Source organism: Malaya genurostris, chromosome 2 (assembly GCF_030247185.1).
Source record: "Malaya genurostris strain Urasoe2022 chromosome 2, Malgen_1.1, whole genome shotgun sequence".
NCBI lineage: Eukaryota > Metazoa > Arthropoda > Insecta > Diptera > Culicidae > Malaya > Malaya genurostris.
The window spans coordinates 292,299,685-292,319,478 of NC_080571.1; the positions used below are offsets into that span (position 1 = coordinate 292,299,685).

Sequence of the window (19,794 nt, forward strand, 5' to 3'; positions counted from 1 at the left end):
AAGTAGATAAAAAAAAAGCTTTAGAATGATTGAATAGTCACAGATACTTTTTCCCGCTTTCACAAACCTAATTATTAACAATTGTGTCGTACGCCAAGCAAAGTAATTAAACAAGTATCATAGATCACAACTTTCAAAATATGTAGGGTTTATTATTCTTACAAAATTGTATAAATGTTATATTGTGATCGGGGACTTATCGGAGAGTTATTTAGCACAGGTTGCGTTGCTTACTCTCATATAACTGGAGCACTCGAACCTCGTTCTTGGTTACATGCGCTGAGAACGTACGAAGCGTTGTACATTCATTTCTGCCGCGGTACATAAATGCTTGAACGAGTTTTTGAGAGAGCAGCTAAAGTTCTTCGCTTGCGTTGGTTGTCTTCTAAGAAAGAGAACAAATTTGTCTAAGCACAATAAAAAGAGAGCGGCATGCATAAGGTCTGATGCAACTCTGTGTAACATACAGTTTCCACAATTTAGAAAATAATTTCAATTTTAGTTTTGTTGCGCAATTTTTTAATTCACGGTGTTCGGTTTTTTGATTCACAATCGGAAATCTAGATTCACATTTTCGTGCGCAAAATGGGCTTATTTCCACCTCTGCCACAAGCTATGTCGAAGACATCAGTCTTCAAAACCATTCTCATTATTAGTTATAAAAGCTTAAAACTCTATATGCTCACTAGCGCTGCCTAAAAAAAAAATTTTTTTCGAGATGACATTAAATCTCGACGTTTCATGCAATTCTAAGCCTTTTGGCATCAAAATTATTTTTTCGATTTCGAAAATTTCATGTACCCGTTTGAGTTTATTTTGATTTTTGTCGGTTCTTGGACAAAACCTGAACCAAATATTTGTTTTTCTTTCTTCTTAAAAAATGAAATCGCATCTAACAATCCATTCAATACGAGTAACGCTTCTTCGAATTCCGTCTCAAAGCAAATTAAGCTCCGTCGTTTGTGATACGGAAGCTTTTAAGGTGATGGCAGCTTTTTTCGGTTCGTCGATTCAAGCTTGCCACTTTGATCGTAACCACCGTTACTGTATCCACAATGTCGCTGATTGGCGCCAACATAGCTATAACGCATGTTTTTTCGCATGGCAGCACGTGCCTCATAGAATCATAGACCGAGGGGGTTGCTCATGACAACGGACGGATTTGTTATTTTCCATTTCAGTAAATAAGACATTACGTGGCGGCCGAGAAGCTTGGGATAGATTTTTACCATCGGCCTTGAAAATGGTTCGCGAGTGCGTTGAGGATTCTTTTGGTCCTAGGAGGTAAGTCGATAAATGTTTTATTTGAAATGTTGATTGAAATCGGATTTCTTCCCATCAGAATGACCAAAAAGTCCATTGTTGATTCGTGCAAGAAAAATAAGCTTTACGTCACGCCTCGTCTGAACGATATCCTATATTTGCATTATTCAGGTGAGTAATCGATAGAACCATTGATGACGTATCAAGAGATGTTAAATTTTCACCACCAACTCAGGATACAACGCAATAGAATCGCTTGAAGAGTATGTCGGTCTCAAGTGTCTGTGGTTGGAGTGCAACGCGATTTCGGCCATCAGTGGGTTGGAGGCTCAGACTGAACTGAAATGTTTATATCTGCAGAATAATCTCATCACCGTAAGTTTGTTGTCACCATCCGGGGGTGGAATTTTGAATTTGAACTCAAACATCTTTCTAGAAAATGGAAAATTTACATAACTGCAAAAAACTGGATACTCTCAATTTGTCCCATAATCACATCAACAAGATTGAGAATTGCGGTCACGGTAAATATTCAAAAAGCCAGTAATGTTCATATTACTAATTTTGTTATGCATCCAGAAATACTTCCCGTTCTCAACACGCTAAACATATCGCATAACTATTTGAAAACTGCGGATAGTCTTGAGCAGTTACGCTATTGTGACTTTATTTCAGTGCTGGATATTTCTCATAACCGAATTGAAGATATTGCCGTTGTAAAGGTTGTTATTGTTTTCTGTTACAGGTTTGACAATGACAAATAATGTATGCTTTGCTTTGAAGATTTTAGGTGACATGAAGGAGCTCCGTGTTCTAACCATGACCGGGAATCCCGTTGTAAACGACATTCCATCCTACCGAAAGACGTTGATTCTGGAATGTGTGAGTTTTTTTTCATGTGGGAAGATATGAAACTGTTAACACTGTTGTCATTTCAGAAATCGCTAACCTATCTAGATTCTCGTCCAGTAATGGATCGTGACCGAGCCTGTGCCGTAGCATGGTTAGTAATTGTTACTCTACGAAAATGCTACCATATGATATAATGGCGTTTGGTACAAGCCACCGATGATACACTAAAATTTAAAAAAAAATATCCAACAGAACTTCTTAAAGTTGGATATTTGATTTCTGTTGTTTTTTTCTGCAACCAAATTTTTGCCGAGTTAAAAGCAATCGATTAATATTTATTTGATTGTGATTTGATTGAAAAAAATTCTAACAATTCACTTAATTATATTTTTATCAAACGACATTATAGCATATGATTATTCCAATTAATCCTGGTGCTATTGGATGCTTCTAATTTTGTTAAATTGTAGGAAACGCGGTGGTTATGACGCAGAACGGAAGGAACATCAACGATGGAAACGGGATGAGCAGAAGAAGATTCGCCGAAGCATCAACGGTAAATGTTTATTTTAATTCAAGAAAAATTGTGAGACTCGGTGCTTGACTTCTTGTAAGTGATTGGACTTCACGAACAAATTTTCAACGACAAACAAGTGCCATTCGAGCTAATTTGATACATGACAATATTTATAAGAAGTGATTGATTATGAATGGGGCTAGTAGTTAGAGCATTGTAGATTGTAAAAGAACGAGTTTCATACTCTATATATCGTAAAATTTCTGTGTGTATATGCACTAAAAATATGCACTTGATTTTCTTGAGATCCCATAGAGTATTATTGAATTTTATCTTGATACGATTTCCGGCTTTGGGATTACTGGGTCATAAGGCACAAAAATTACAATTTCAAGAGTATGTCATATAGTCATTATATTGTGCTTGTTCTGTTAATTGCAGGCAAAAAGTTATATCATATTATATCGGATATAACGGCGCGTAGCTCCCGGTTCGGGAAGTGCCGAAAATAATCGACAAAAACTTAAAAACGAAACTCACCACATTTTCTTAGGGACGCCTGCTCCGATTTCTTCAAACTTAGGCTCCAATGAATGGTCTCTACCAATCATCATATATTGAGCGTCTGAGAGCCGATCTGTCATAACTTTAGTTTTATAAGTTTTATTTAGACCCGGAGTCATAACTTAAATTCTCTTGATAACTCACCAGGACGCTCATTGATTGCCGATGCGATTGATATTATTTTCATTTCTCCTGTCACTGCTTGATTACGATGTGACTAAATATTAATCAAACAGCATAAACATTGAATTATATTCATTTACACCAATAAACTCCGAAGTCCTATGATTTTTTGCAAAGAACAATGAACTGTATCAATTTATGTTTATGTTAGTACTCTCATGGAATTTTTTTACTTCAACAGGGAATATGAGAATGAGAGAGAAAACAAAAAAGTCGTCTGTCTTTGACTGAGTATACTTCGACTTGGTCATAGAACTATCGAGTATCTCATTTGACAGACACATTGACCGTACCGATTACAGTTGACGATGATTTTAGTCAGTCTGTCAAGGTCATCTGACATGACTGACAGTTTGCAGCTCTGGTCTTACAGTCCCATAGACTGCTCTGTATTTTATCGGATCCGGCTTCCGGTTCCAGAATTACAGGATGGCGTGTGTTTAACATTTCAAACCATAAATTAAAAGTATAAAGGGTGATTTTTTTAGCTGATATTTTTTGGCAACACTGATTTTGACAGATCTGCGTAAATCGTGTCTTGTGTCATTATCAAACTTATTCAGTTTTGTCTATAATTTAATCATCAATCGACTTACGAACGAACGAACGCTTGCAAATTATTGAATTTTACTATCAAAATTCGTGCTCGGTTATCTTCTTTTTTATTGAAAAACTGCGTTCAGAGACGAAGATCATTTTTGGTTGAATGGACTCGTCAACAAATAAAAATTGCCGCATCCGGAGTGAAGACCAGCCAAAAGCATTGCAATGCATCCCAAAAAAATCATTTTTCGGCGTGGAATATGAGCCGGTGGCATCATCGGGCCTTACATCTTCAAAGGCGACGATGGGCGGAACGTTACTGTGAATGGCGAGTTCTACCGTGTGATGATTGACGATTGCTTTTGCCCAAAATGGAACAATTGGACGTGCCTGACATGTGGTTTCGACAAGACGGTGCCACATCCCACACGGTACGCGAAACAATGACCAAATTGAGAGCCACCTTCGGTGAACAGTTTATCTCACGTTTTGGGCCCATCAATTAGCCGTCTAGATCGTGTGATTTAGCGAATTTGTCATATGTCAAATACCGGCCGATATATTGAAAAAAGTGTGCCGAAATTGGACCATGTGCATGGGTCATCTAAACCGGAGCCACGACCAACATTTGCATGAAATCATCTTCAAACATTAAATTATATTGATCGTTCTATCGATTCCAACAAAGATTTTATCAATTTTCTTAAATTCAAATCCTATTCCTCTTAAAAATAAACAACTTTCATAACGGAAATGTGCATTCTATTTTCTCGAAGATGGCTGGTCTCGTGCTTTCAATTTTCTCAGAGATCAGTAAACCGATTTCCACCAGTTCGCTCTCACATCTCATCCAAGTCAGTCGATAAAACAAAACCGCTTACGTTCGGTACGGAAGAAACCAAGTACAGTATTGTGTAGTGAAGAATAGAACGGCCTCGAAATGAGTGAACCAAACGAACAGAAGCTACCGCCGACACGAAAGAAAACAATTATTGTTGACTTCAGGCAGTGCAAAATTCGACCTTCGATACGAGAACTTGAAGGTTTGCTTAAGGAGCAAGTGCATCTTGACATTGAACGTGTGCATTTACTTCAATGCAATAAGACAAATAATGTTGTTTACATCCAGTTTTACAAAGAGTTGGATGCAATTCAATTCGCAAGAGTAAATAAAAATGTGCATTATGTGGAGCATTATGTGGAGCACGAGAACAACATTCCAGTATACGAGGTCTGTTCAAAAAGTACCCGGAATTCTCATTTTTCTAAAAAATATTTATTTATTCATCTACATCTATATGGTCCCCTTCAAAGTAAACCCCCCCTAGATATAATACACTTATGCCAGCGTTTTTTCCAGTCTTCGAAACACCCCTGATAGTCACTTTTTGTAATGCTCTGTAGCACTCTCAGCGATTCTGCCTTTATCTCTTCAATCGATGAAAAACGCTGTCCTTTCATGGGTCTCTTCAACTTTGGGAACAGGAAAAAATCACACGGAGCGATATCTGGTGAATAAGGAGGTTGGGGCATGATTGAAGTCTTGTTTTTATCCAAAAAAGCGTTTGTTTTTTTGATCAAAATTCAGCAGTTTTGGAACGAATTTTGCTGCCACTCGTTCCATGCCCAAAACATTTGAAAAAAATATGATGGCATGAGCCAACTGATATGCCAACTTCATCAGCAACTTCCCTAATAGTGATTCGGCGATCATCCATAATCATTTTTTCCACTTTTCCCACATTTTCATCGATTATTGACCTGCTGGGTCGACCGGAGCGTTCGTCGTCTTCAACGTCTTCGCGGCTATCTTGGAAACGCTTATACCACTCGTAAACACTTGTTTTTTTCATAGCAGACTCACCGTAGGCTCTCTGTAACATTTCGCACACTTGGTTACACTTTATTTCATTTTTCACGCAAAATTTAATACAAATTCTTTGACTCTTCAATTCTTCAATTGTTTAAACAAACAAAAATCGCCGAGCTCAAAAAAACACGTCTACACCAGCCGCTACAAGAATACAGCTGAAAATTTCACCATACATTAGGGACATATGTACCAACACAATAAAAAAAAAATTGACCACCGGACTCTCCAGACGCGCGCAATTAAAAAATTCCGGGAACTTTTTTGAACAGACCTCGTATATGGAAGATAGTGCTATAGAAGTGCGTGTGCATAATCTTCCCTCAAGCGTCATCGATCCTTATATTCGTAAAACTATGCCCCAATACGGAGAGATTCTCTCTATCGAAAAAGAAAAGTGGAAGAACTTTTTCCCCGGTATTCTACATGGCGTATGTTTGTTACGCATGCGCTTGAAAAGGACTATACCTTCTTATGTAACTTTCGGTCAGGATACAAGAATCCCGTGCAAATCACTTGTTACCTATGACAATCAGATGGCTACCAATGTCAATATTGCCAAAAAGCTGTTCATTACGGTAAGCCATATGATAAACTGGACAAGGAGACAAGCACACCAAAGGACAACGGTGCTTCCTTCACACCAACCCCAAGCAACCCCAGTACACCCGTGACAGTCATCAACGACAGTGAAGTATCCCCTTCGACGAAACCATCCAACGTAACCCCTATAGAACAAAGTACACCAGCTGCAGTTAACAGCTTACCATCCAACCAACCAGCAACTGCAAACAATGTACAACAAGGCGCATCTACAACAACTAGCAACGAAATCAACAACAATACCACGGCAATGGATGACGAGACGAACCACGAACAAACTGCCCCTCAATCCTCGCAGGAGAGAAATGGAAGCTCCTCTCCCCCTAGAAAAAGGTTGACAACGAGATGCAATACAAAAAAAAATAGCTGAAAACTCAGCTCAATCGACCACGTAAAGCTTGTACGCAAATAGGCCTTAATGAGAGTATCTCTTATAAAAAACCGATTTCCATAAACTTAGATTAAAATAAATGGTCGAATTGGCTCATTGACTGCCATTGAATTTCATCAAGATTCAACCTACGGTTCCGGAGTAATGTAGTGAAATGTGCAAAAAACCCTAAATCTTCATTGACTACTCAAAAAACCCAAAACGTTTCTGGTCTTTTGTGAATAACAAGCGCAAGGAGAAAGGTCTTCCTTCCATAATGACTCTTGGGAATGAAAGTTCAAGTTTGTCTGGTGAAATCTGCAAGCTGTTCGCTAAACACTTTTCAAGTGTTTTTGAAACTGTTCCGTCTACTTCAGCACAGGTGGAGACCGGTCTAAGAGATGTTTCTTGTGATGTACTAAGCCTTAATAACATCCAGTTCACCAACGCTGATATGCTCACTGCATTGAATAAGCTGAAGTCATAATCATCGTCTGGTCTACGAATTTCGTAGCGTGGCCTTCATATCACGCGTTATTTGTGATATCGACCGATAAGTTACCTTCAGGCAATAACTTGTGCAAGAAATTGCAGTCGAGGTATAAAAAAATAGAGCATTAGTTTTAACACCAGACGAATAAGAAGACTTTTCACTGTAGCTTATTATTATGACTTACTCTCAGCGAGTACCGAGTCTTTCGGAATTCCTCTTCAAAGTGAATGTTGATAGGTGTCTTATTGACCGTTATCACAAAAAAAATCGCAAGATATAACCGACTTCAGTAGAAAATGTAATAGAATTGCAGTAAGGCAACGGATTAGTTACAAATTCCCTAAAACCAAACAATCTTTTTTTGTTAATTATTATTCTTGATTCTTAGTCTGTGCACGTTTTTATACTCGAGTTCAGGCATTTCTCTTTTTAAAAAATGTCTAGACTCATAATTTACATAATTTGATTTGATACCGTGTACGCCTGTATGTAACGTTATATTATCATTGACCAAATGCTCCAGCATTTGTATTATCAACCAAATCTTTTGTGTTCTTAAAAATAATATGCAGTGCTGCTCTCACCAACACCAACAGTGCATATTTGGAGCAGGAAATTTAATATAAAGTTACTTCACTGTGCTTCATTTTTCAATATACTTTAAAAGTAAAACCAATCGTCAATATAAATAAACGATCATATTCATTGAAATTAATGTATTCCAATTTAGTTTTACATCGAGAATGGTTTTGAATCGAATTTTTTATTCAACTGATGTCCATTTCATAGTACTATTTATTTAGAAATCGTGTGAATTTCTTATTTTTTTTCAGTGTATGGCTTAATTCATAAGAACGTATTTCGTAGAATGACATGATTTTACAAAAAGGATTCAGCCTTTCAAGCAGGCTACACTTACACATTTCAACACATAAAAATTAATCTCAAAAGACTTAAATTTAAACTATGTTTTTGGGCGTACTGGTAATGGTACGTCTAAACCGTGCACAGTCTTGAAAACAAATATGTGTAATTTTACGGTTTTAGTAATTGTCTCGAACATAGTAGACACTGAAAATAATTGCGAAAAAAGTTATGTACAAAAAAGTGATTTTAAGTGGTTTTCAAACGAAAATGCTTCATATATCCGAAACTATATGTGTTAGACCTATAGCTTTTTCGGCAAAGTTTTTTCTCGTTAGAAGTTCTAAAACTTTGTAGAAGACATCTTTTTTCTGTCTCTTAAGGGAAAAAAGTTGTTGAAATGACCTTTTATCGTAGTAGGCTTTGCACATTTTTTATTGTGATCAAAAGACGAGGTATAGTTTTGTGAATGAGTTCTCTAAAGAAACTATGTATATCGGATCAACGTTTTAGCAGCTAGAGAATTAAGTTCACGTCTTTGTCGATTCAAACCACTGTGTGGTGGTCTCAGACGGACGATTATGTGCACCATAAAATTCACGAAGTACTCTATAAACAGTTTTAATTGAACACTGATTTTGAAAATAAATTTCCACGATTTGAAAGCGTTGCTCTGGAGTTAACCAATTCATGATAATTTGCAAATAATACTGAGCCGAGACGTCACTTTACATTTTCAGAACATCTTTCAGATAGTAGAGTAAACCCTATTGAAACATCTCGACATTCGCCATAATTTGTATCTTCATTCAATATTTCTTTATATTTTTCTAGCTACACTCCGTTTGCGACATCGGGGTGATGGTGAACCAGAACTGGTGAGTTATTTGAAATAACAATTTATTCAAAGTAACTGCAATTAATCTAAAATTAATATTTAAGCTGAAAACGAGTAGCGACGAAGAAGAGAATGACAATTCTTGCAAACCCGGTGAGGACTCCGAAACGATGCTGGAAATCAACGAAAAAACTAACGAACAAGCATGGGATGAGGTGGATCGTTTACTTTGCGAACAACCAAGTGCCGCCGGTTCGACTAGTATCTTTCAACGATTCGCCCCGAAAAAAGATCCGCTACTGACTAGTGAATTCGGTGGTGATGTAACTACGGCAGATGTGAGTGGCAGTGCATCAAAAGATCAGTTTGTATCGGATCAGAATAATTTCCAACGCAAAAAGGAGAAGAAACTAATCGAGGAAATTGATTCAGACGACTATAATGTTGAAAAGGAGGAATATGTTCAAAAAAGACATCCGTTGGAGTTGATTAAACCTTTGCGATCATTGATTGCTGAGGAACCATCAGAAGGCCCTGTAGTCTCTCAGTGTGTATTCGAAAACGATACTATTTCCTCAGTAATTGAAATGAGTCAAGATTCAGAAGAAGTTCTCTCACCTGCGGAACAAAAGAAAAGCAATGTAAAGAAAGCTGACCTGGAAGATGATACTTTGAATGTGGTTATCCAAAACGATGTGGAAATCTCGATCTCCATGGAATCCAAAGAAGGGGAGCTAATTAGTTATGGTGATACACAGCCATCTGCTCTTGAAAACACCGGAAACTCAAACATTGATGAGTCGGACTCGAAATCGTCTAGCGTTTCAAATAAGAATGTAGAACAAAAGGATAATAACTCGTCGGATGCAGAGTCCTCCGACAGCAACGACATGTACGACAAGATAATACCGAAAAAGAACCGCAAACTAGCAATAAATTTCCAATCCGATCCGTCTATTTCTTCTACGGATTCAGAAGACGAAGAACCAGTGAATTGCTTTCCGAAATCTTTAGAAAAAGAGAAATCAATTGCTGATTACATTGATGATTATAAGAAATTTTTCCGTTCCGTAAATATCTTGGATCCTAAGCCTGAGGAACAGGAAGATGACTCGGAAGTAATTCGATCTCGGTTAGCTTCGCCTGATCGTACGAAGCCACTTGTGTATGAAGGTGTTTTCAAGGCCATGGAGAAAAACTCTAATGAGTCAAAAATCGCACAAGCTCGGAAGGAAGTAGCGGAATCGAAAGAAAAACTCATTGATCGGTTACTCCAACAACACTCAACTGTTGCTATGAATCTAGAGCAACAACAGTTTTCAATCTGTGGAACGAAGTATGACTTTAGTAATTACAGAATGGAAGTTATTCGAAAGGACCAGGAAAAACTTCAGGGTTTGATTGACAGAGTAGCCGCCCAGAGGGATCGTTATAATTCGCAAATTGATGAAATTCACGAGCAGCTTGAAAACATCATGGAGGACTATGGACAAATAAGTGCGAAGGTACAAAAAATCGATGAGCTCATTCTGAGTATTGATGAGGGCACTAACTTTCACAACATTGAAGCAATTATCCCAAACAGTGGCAGTCAGATAAGTGTTGAAGAAACAGTTGTTCATCAGAATATCGAAAATAATGAGATTGGCTGTCCGTTTGAAGTTGCCGTAGACAATTCTTGCGAGGAAAAGGGAGATCTTGTCGAGGATCCGGTACGCATTTCATCTACGGTAGCTGAATTGAAAAAAAACACAGATGTGGATGACCATACGGTCAAAGTTAACCAAGTCATCGATAGAATAATCCATGCTGCTAACGATTCATCCTCCAGCAAGTCTATTTCTGAGACCAGTGATTCGTACGAATCTGCCTCGGAAGATTCTAGTGAAGATGAGCCCACAACACTTATGCGACCAGATCATACACTTCTGGAACTTCTGGCGGCTCCAAAACCGGTTCCTTTTGTAGAAGCCGAATTGAAGCCAACCATGAATAATGTGTTAACCTTGGATCCGGTTTATCGAAAATTTCTAGAAATTCAAGAAGAAATTGATCAACTGACCGAAGAAGAACTCTACAATATAGTGACGGAAGCGGCTGGTGAACTTTCGGATAACCCATCGGATGTTGGGTGCTTCACTGTTGGCGTTGATCAGTATTGGAAACGGTTCGACGATATTGAAGATTTCCGAAAGAATATCAACCTAAATGCACACCCGATAATACAGAAGTTCAGACAGTTTATTCAATGTCACAACATGCACCAAGAGCAAACCAGCACAGTAGTCAACCTTGATAAGATACGTGAGAAATTGGAGCGTCGTTTATCGAACCAGATGTTCGACGAATATCTTGAGTTAAGCGGCAAAGCGAGCATTTGTACCAACGGTGAAGAATCCTATTCCAATGAAATAGAAATTATTGAAGCTGAGGAAAGTATTAAAATTAATTCAGCTGAAGTATTCGATAAAACTACGGCTTGGGAAGAAGTCGAAAATCACGAAGATAGCAAAAGTACTGACACTAAAGTTGGCAATCCGGTTTCCAGTACACTGGATTTGGAAGACGCGGAATCGAAACCTGCATATTTGAAGTCAGGAAGCGATGCTGCTAGTGATGTGGAATAAACGAGAGAATGATTTTCTATTAAATGAGCTGATAATTTAAAAATATCGTTATTTTTATTATAATAAGTAATGTTTTATCGTAATTAATAAGCACGTTTCTCAAACACATACTTTAAAGCCTCTCTCCAGATTTGGTATAGTCTACACAATCCACAGGATGTGCTCTAGTACTCCACTGTAACACATTTAGTTTTGAGATATTCGTTCAAAGCTTCTTTGCCTGAAAACAGAAAAATAAAATAACAACTTATTTATTGCCCCAGTCGAAACACTTTCAATCTTACCTAAATCCTTTCCGAAGCCACTTTGTTTGAAGCCTCCGAACGGCGCCGCGACATCGGTCTTATTGTACGTATTCACGAATACTGTTCCGGCTTCGACCTTCTCCGCAAATAGCAAAGCCTTTTGGATGTCTTTCGTGAAAACTCCACTTGCCAATCCGAACTCAGTGTTGTTAGCCCTTTGCACCAAGGCATCAAAATCGCTGCTGTGGAACTTGGAAATGATCATTATCGGTCCAAAGGATTCTTCCTGCGCTATGAACATGCGATCTTCCACGTCGGTGAATACGGTCGGTTCGAAGAAGAACCCTTTCCTGTTCGGAACTCGTTTACCGCCAATGACCAGCTTGGCACCTTCCATCACTCCAGTTTCACAGTACGACACCAATTTATCCAGATGTGCCTTATGATTCTGGGGTCCATGTGCTGTCGCTCGATTCAGCGGGTCCCCAATCGTCATGGTTTTAATATTTTTGACTACCTTGCGTACAAATTCGTCGTGAATTTTATCCTCCACGAACAACCGTCCAGCGGCAATACAATTTTCTCCTTTGTTGAAAAACACTGAGGACATTCCGAGTCGAACGGCCCTATCGAGGTCGCAGTCGGCAAATATAATCAATGGACTTTTTCCACCGAGTTCCATCGAGCACTTCTTCATGTTGGATGCTGCACAGGATGTCATAATAACCTTTCCGATTGGAGTAGACCCGGTGAAACCAAGTTTGCGTACCAGAGGGTGCTCAGATATGGCTTGACCCGTTACCGATCCACTCCCGGTTACTACATTGATAACTCCGGGTGGGAATCCAGCTTTGACGGTCAGTTCGGCAAACTTCAGAGCCGTCAAAGGACAAACTTGGGCCGGTTTAATTATGACCGTGTTTCCGGCCGCTATGCAAGCAGACATCTTCCATGACAACATCATCAACGGATAGTTCCAAGGAGTAATCAATCCACAAACACCTATTGGTTCCCGCTTGGTGAAGGTCAATACATGGTTCGGTTTAGCCGGATTGACCGGAATCGTTGAACCTTCGATCTTATCCGTCCATCCCGCGTAATAGCGCCATGCATCGATCGACATGCCGATGTGGGTTTTTAAGGCCAGCGTATAGACTGCTCCTGAATCCACCGATTCCACGGTTGCTAGCTCCTCTTTGTACTGTTCCATCAGGTCAGCCAGTTTGTACATCAGCTGTCCTCGCTCCCTAGCTGAAACCTGACTCCACACCCCCTTGAATGCTTGGTAAGCGCAGTTTACTGCATAGTCCACGTCTTCGGGGGATGCATTTGCTACCTTGCAGATGATTTCTTCCGTCGTCGGATTTACGATATCCAAAGTTTTACGATTCTTTGCATCAATGAACTGTCCGTTGACAAACATCTGAGTGGGAACAGAAATTACCTTCTTGTTCTCGCGTATCACAACTGCTTCGTATTCGGGTCCCGTTCCAGCATCGCTAGTTCCACTACGTGATCTGGTAACGACCTCATTCAAGAATTCGGCGTACGCCGGAGCCATGAAAACATTTTCATTCTCCAGTGGAACTTCAAGAGCATCCTTTACCTCTTCCACTAGTCGTACTACGTCCATTGATCCCGCTCCACATGCAAAGAAGTCAGTATCTGGCTCGATCTCCACTTTCAGAATTGCTTTCCATATATTTCTTAGAACACTTTCCATCTCCAGTTCTCGCTCATCCAGCACTAGCGGGACCACTTTCTTCCCGGCTTGTGAGAACCATTGGCTGGCCTGAATCATCTTGCTGCCTTTTTTCAGCCGTTTTACCTTAACTAATCGACCGTCGGTTCCGGTTAAGAAAATCCCGTCTCGATCTACGAATGCATCCCCAGCAGCTCCCTTGAAACGAATTGGTTTTGCATTGTCCAGCACCACCGGGGCGCTCATTGAGGCACCATACAAACGAACAGGACTCTCAACTCCATCTTCTCCCTCGATAACTGCCAACGCTCCGGGAACCGAATCCAATCCTCTGATAAAGTTGAAGATTCGCTCTGCCGACTGATTCAAGTTGATATATTGATTCTCTTCTCGGAACAGAGCCGGATCGTATGTGGCACCGATCTCTGTTTGAGGTATCTTCGGTGCTGTTCCTTCGGCGATCATATCCACTGCCTCGGCCATAGCAGTCACTCCTTCTGGATAAAGGAATCTTTTGTACAGCGAATCCAGAGTATCCTCACCAAACACAGGGCATTGTCTCTGCAGTAAAACCGGTCCCGTATCCAGTCCATCGTCGGCCCAGAAGATCGAGAATCCGGCCGTATTGTCTCCTTCAATCAAGGTCCACGAAATAGCACTCGCTCCACGGTGTCGGGGCAATATCGAAGGATGATAACAAATGCTTCCAAGTTTTGCACCGTCGATCACTTCCATCGGAATGAACTGACTGCAGAACGGAAGGACATTCAAGTTAGCGCCCACCGATCGATACTTGTCGAGAACCTCCGGAATCGGAACGCCTTTCCGTCGCCAGGCGGAGATTTTGAACACCGGAATACCATACTGGCGAGCGGTCGTGGCTAAGATGTCCTCCCGATTTCCCTTGTCGGCGATCGTGAAAACTCCTACCACGATGTGATGATGTTCGAGCAGCACTTCCAGCACCTCCGCGGCAAAGTTGCTCTGTCCGATAATGGCTATTTTCAGGTCGCCCGTGTGACCACCGGATCCGTTGAGCTATAGGATAAGAAAAAGTGAATCAATCAACACGTCGGAAACTGTTTTTCGTAATATAGCGGGTAGTCAGTTTCCAGTGACAATAACATCGGCTCACATTCTACGAAAAGTAAAATCAGCTAAGAGAATGTGAGTGGTTGTTGCACCTCTAAACTGGGGATTTTTATGTTCTCACTAGTAGTTGATGTCGTTGTTTAATGTAGTTTGAAGTATAAACAAGAAATTTCGTTTATTGTATGTTACATGAAGTGTTTTGTTGAAACGACCAGCTAATTATTTATTTGAATATATTGAAACAGTAAAATAGAAATCAGCAGATGAATAAAAAAACAAATTCTTAATCTAACGAAAAAAGCAGATTGGAAAAAATGGTCTTTTCTCTTGCGGGAAGGATGCCGTAGGGTATAACTTTTAATAAAACTGCGGGGTTCAAGCTCGCTTACGCTTGATTGAAGAAGATGTGCAGCTGCAGTCCTGGTGATATAAACAAAATTCAATACAGCGTAGTGAACAATAGAGTACTCTGAACAATAAGTGGATCTTGAGATGCACTAGCCGCAAGTACAAAAAGCAAAGTTTTGACCAATGGCAATTGTTATTGACTCCATTCAGTGCAGTATTTAATATTCAGTAAACAGAATTGAAGACAAAAAAGCATGCTGAACTAAGAACTACAGTTGAACAAATGGGATGGCTCAATCTACGTGCAGTTTTTGAAAGAACACGAATCGTAGCTAGCCAGTCATGTTCGAGCAGGAAAATAACAAAGCCCAGTGCGTTGAGCTTAACAATGTCAGGTATTACATACCCGTCTATGTTGATGAGCTGTTGCCATGGCCTAGGACAGGACCTGGCAATTGTTAATCCACTTTCCGAACCAGTTTCGGACCAGCTCGTGATTGGTTGAAATTGAGTAAGTTTGTTGAAATTAATATTACTGCGGGGTGGTAGAATAAGTGTTGTCAATATCGTCGGTAACAATGTAGTTTGATATTGCATATTTTGTTTTTCGAATCATCTTTTGAAAATTGTTAATTTCAATAGTGCTTTGCCGTAGTGAGCATTTCTGGCGCCCGAGGCGAACTCAAAAATTGTTGCCCCGCCAATTTTTTAGCAAACACTATGAAGACGAACATATTTAATTTCATTTTGCTGTAAATTAATCTCAAGTAACATTTTCAAGTAAAAAGTTGTAGCTTGAGTGTTACACCATAATTCTTGCATTGAAACTGAAAACTCTACAAAAGCCTTCTGAAAACCATTATAAGATCATATTGCTGCCAAGTGAACAGTTTTTTATAAGGTTTTATAACATGAAAAATGAAGAACCAGCATACCCCTTCGTTAAACCTATTCCGAAATGATTCAAAATTCAAAAAAAAATTTAAAACCTGCTTTACAATCAACATTAAAATTACTTCGATGAATATAGTAGATTTTATTTGCAACTTTTAGGTTTTTACAGTAAGTAAAAAATGCGCTTTCATTTTTATCATTCATAATGAATGAGTTTATTTTTAATTATTACTAATACCTGCATACGCATGGCTGCCAGATGGCTGACTAAACGCTGCCAGCTGGGAAAATATGGCTGGCAGACATTCTGGTGACCGACTACCTCACCGTTGCCAGATATACAACTCAAACGATACAACCGTATCCACCAGGATTTATCCACATTGAAATCTTTGACATTTTTAGCGAAGGTGAGAAGATGAAAACGTTCGGCTAACTTAGATATAGGCGACTTTGTTTTGTCAAATTGGATTTGACAACCATCACTGAATCAATTTTAGTAGCCGTCTGGTCTTCATGGCTGCCCAGGTAGCCAAAACGCTATGCGGGATAAAGCTTCATTTAGAATTGGAACAAACTTTTGCTCATATTGCGCTCCTGGTGGACGGATTTTGAAGTTCTTGTCGGGAATTTTGTCAGCTTCACGTATGATTTTTGACATTCCGCAAATGGACTGTACTTTGTAAACAATCAACATGGAAGCCGAAAAAGGGACAAAAATTTTGCACTGTTATTTGCAAAATCCATTGTGGTCTGCATCTAGGCTAGCAAAACAGCTGAAATTGCCCAGAAATACCGTATGGCGCGTTATCAAACGGTATTAGGAAACATTGACGACGATTCGGAAGCCTCAAGCCAATCGTCGGAGTGGAACTGTCAACCGGAAACTGAGTGGTAAAATTTTGAAGACGAATAAGAGGAATCCTAATCTGTCGGACCGTGATTTGGCCAGAAAATTCGGTTCTGCCCATAGTACCGTGAGGGGAACTCGACTCCGGGAAGGAATCAAGTCGTATCGATATAGCAAACAGCCAAATCGGACCATAAAACAGAATAGTGTGGTAAAAATTCGTGCTCGGAAACTATATGACCAGGTGCTGACCAAGTTCGACGGGTGTCTTCTAATGGACGATGAAACCTATGTCAAGGCTGACTTCGGGCAAATCCAAGGTCAAAAATTTTACCTGGCAACGACTCGAGGGGATGTTCCAGCCAAATTTAAATTTGTTTTTGCCGACAAATTTGCAAGAAAATTTATGATTTGGCAGGGCATTTGCAGCTGTGGCAAAAAAACGAAAGTTTTCGTTACAAATAAGACAATGACATCGAAACTGTACCAAAAAGAGTGTCTCCAAAAACGAATTTTGCCGTTCATTTGATCCCACGATTATCCCGTAATGTGTTGGCCAGATTTGGCAAGCTGTCATTACAGCAAAGTCGTTCAAGAATGGTATGCAGAGAAAGAGATCCAGTTTGTTCCGAAAAACCTTAACCCACCCAACTGCCCCCAGTTGAGAAATACTGGGCAATCATGAAGAGGAGACTCAAGGCAATGGGAAAGGTTGTCAAAGACATCAATCAGATGACGACCTGGTGCCCCACGCTTCTCTTATGCGAACCGTATACCAGAGTCCTCAACCGGCGTGTAGACTTCGGAGAAAATATCTTCATCCACCTCAGAGAATTTCAGAGCTCTGCTCTAGTAATTTAGTGTGAACCAGTGCTCGAGTTAAAAAAAAAATAAACATTCGCTCTCATGATGCGTACACACTTTATATAACAGTGATGTATATGTGTGAAGGAGAAAGACTCTCGTTGATGTTGTCAGTGCGAGGGGAGAAATTATACTTGCTCTTCGTCACACAGAGGAGATAGACATCTCTGAACGCAATCACGATACTTCATATCATTTGATGTGTAACTTTTCCGCATTAACGCAACTACGTATCCGGGTTTTTGGTCCATACATGGTTGAGTCTATGTATGCGGAGCTAAAATTAAAGGATATTCTATCGTTTCTCATCCAATGTGGTAAGGAGCTATACTCAGAGAAATTCATCGATCTTCCTGGAGTGAACGAATTTTTTCTGTATTGACTTTAAAAGGCTTTAGCAGATTGTTTGGCATCCCTTAAGGGGTACCGAATTGACTTCTGTTCATACATACTGCGAATCACTCTTCATTCTTCCGGGAATGCAGAATGGTGTCGCTTTTGTAATATCTCCAATTCCTTTCGGGGGTTGGAGGTTTTATTAACTGTTCATTTTGACACCTGCAGATCGTTCGGCATTCTTTCGGGGATGCAGAACGATTTGTTTCTTTATCCAGTTTTTGCAATGACTGAGTGGAAACATAAAAGATGATATTTTAGAAAAAGATACGCTCAGAGACAGGACTCGATCCTGCGTTCTTATGCATTCCGTGCATGCGCGCTACTATTTCGCTACCCTGAAAATGCTCAATTATGCGCGATGTTAGGAAGAACTCGACGATTTTAATAAAAAACCTGCAGTTATTAGTTTATGGTTTAAATGTTCATCGTCGTCCCGTAGTAAAGGGAATGAAGCTCCATCGTACCAGCAGGGCAAACTAAGCCAAAATACTTAAGTTTGCTTAGGATGCTGATAAACCCGTAGAGCTCTCAAATTCAGTTCTCTGAATGGACGAATCGAGATTCGTTGTGTATAACAGAAAGTGGCGGGTTCTAGTGTGACGAAAATCGGGTGAGGAGCTTCAGGAGCGGCACATCCAAGGAAAAGGTTATGACGAGATCCAGTTAAAACAGCTTGATTTAATCCATCTAATGGTGCTAATAATGCTCTTTTCGTAAGCAGCGGAGATCTTCACAGATTCATCTCTTACGTGAACTATGAATGAAAAAAGGAAGTTTGTTAGAGAATCAGGTAATAAGAACAATCAATTGGCAGAATATTGAGACTAATTTTGGTCCCTGTCACATGGAATGCAGTTCAGTATTTTAAGATGTATCAACTCATCTAATTCAGTTGTTTCGGATCCGGAAGTCGGATCCAGAGAAAGTTCACCGGCAACCAATGGAACAACAAAACCAATAATTTAAATTTAATTTTGCTGAAGGCGGAGTACAAAAAAACAATTTCCTATAAACAGTGCATCGTTCGCTAAACAATTGTAACTTTATACTACCGGTACAGCTGAATTTGGTGCTGTTTTTAGCCACATAGGAACCACTATCGACACTAACCACAAGCGAAGTATAAACTTTAGCTTATACTTCGATAAAATAAATCAAATTAGAATTTTTTTTTTTGAAAACTACGACTTCTGTTAAATAACCATCGCTAGGACACGAGTTAAACACAACTAAAATTCAAGGAACACCAGATTCCCGAAGGATAATCGAATTGCACAAAACACCGGAGAAGCATATTTTTTTCTTAACTATTTGCGCATAATTCCTCACTTTTCTGCCTTACTTATTTAACCCTAATCCGGGATCCCCTTCGATACTAACATGTCCATTTGCTTTGGCTTGCGTTGCATCACTCTGAGCACTCATTTTCTTCTAAACTACTGGGCTTGAGCTCCGGTGTCACTCTTCCGTCACTGTCTGCGGCACTTCACCGAATATGATCCTCGCGATTGAAAACTTGCCCGTCGACTGATCTGCTAACCTACCGAAAGGCCATCATTTATATAGCTTCTCGGGGCAAACATAATTGTAATATAATACACCTTATCAATTTCGTCTCACCGAGGGTTGTGCAGGGCGAGCACCCGTATTATGCTTTCACCAGACACCGGACCCGTCGGAAGTCGGACGGGACAAGCGTAAACAGACAAGCGTGCACATTGATACACTCGGTCGAATAGAACAGATTACCTAATATTTTGCTTCGGCGTTCCGTCGATTGATTTACAGGAGAATATCAGCTTTTTTTGTGAGT

The 19,794-nt window shown here is 39.8% G+C and overlaps 2 protein-coding genes across 3 annotated transcripts; one reads left to right on the forward strand and one right to left on the reverse strand.

Annotated features, from left to right (window-relative positions):
• Positions 1–1,170: 1,170 nt before the first annotated feature.
• Positions 1,171–11,623, forward strand: LOC131430581 (dynein axonemal assembly factor 1 homolog). 2 transcript variants are annotated; one of them, XM_058595660.1, is made up of 10 exons: positions 1,171–1,284; positions 1,343–1,434; positions 1,499–1,638; positions 1,700–1,787; positions 1,843–1,985; positions 2,047–2,145; positions 2,202–2,266; positions 2,586–2,671; positions 8,957–9,000; positions 9,065–11,623. In XM_058595660.1, exons 1-10 carry the CDS (start codon positions 1,244–1,246, stop codon positions 11,585–11,587), a joined length of 3,321 nt encoding a protein of 1,106 aa, XP_058451643.1. In that variant the 5' UTR covers positions 1,171–1,243; the 3' UTR covers positions 11,588–11,623. The 2 variants fall into 2 exon arrangements, with proteins under 2 accessions (XP_058451643.1, XP_058451644.1); XM_058595661.1 differs by having other exon boundaries at positions 1,939–1,985.
• LOC131430582 (cytosolic 10-formyltetrahydrofolate dehydrogenase) lies at positions 11,623–19,526 on the reverse strand. Its single transcript, XM_058595662.1, has 3 exons — positions 19,362–19,526; positions 11,872–14,572; positions 11,623–11,807 (listed from the first exon to the last, which is right to left on the reverse strand). The coding sequence occupies exons 1-3, from the start codon at positions 19,404–19,406 to the stop codon at positions 11,752–11,754; spliced, it is 2,802 nt and encodes a 933-aa protein (XP_058451645.1). The 5' UTR covers positions 19,407–19,526; the 3' UTR covers positions 11,623–11,751.
• Between the last annotated feature and the right edge of the window lie 268 nt (positions 19,527–19,794).

Excerpts from the sequence above, each read along its gene's own strand:
- LOC131430582 (XM_058595662.1), bottom strand. The coding sequence starts at position 19,406 with ATGAGTGCTCAGAGTGATGCAACGCAAGCCAAAGCAAATGGACAT. Across the intron at positions 14,573-19,361 it reads AAGCCAAAGCAAATGGACAT|CTCAACGGATCCGGTGGTCA; the intron begins GTTAGTATCGAA and ends CTTATCCTATAG. Across the intron at positions 11,808-11,871 it reads TGGCTTCGGAAAGGATTTAG|GCAAAGAAGCTTTGAACGAA; the intron begins GTAAGATTGAAA and ends TTCTGTTTTCAG.
- LOC131430581 (XM_058595660.1), top strand. The coding sequence starts at position 1,244 with ATGGTTCGCGAGTGCGTTGAGGATTCTTTTGGTCCTAGGAG. Across the intron at positions 1,435-1,498 it reads CCTATATTTGCATTATTCAG|GATACAACGCAATAGAATCG; the intron begins GTGAGTAATCGA and ends CCACCAACTCAG. Across the intron at positions 1,986-2,046 it reads AAGATATTGCCGTTGTAAAG|ATTTTAGGTGACATGAAGGA; the intron begins GTTGTTATTGTT and ends TTTGCTTTGAAG.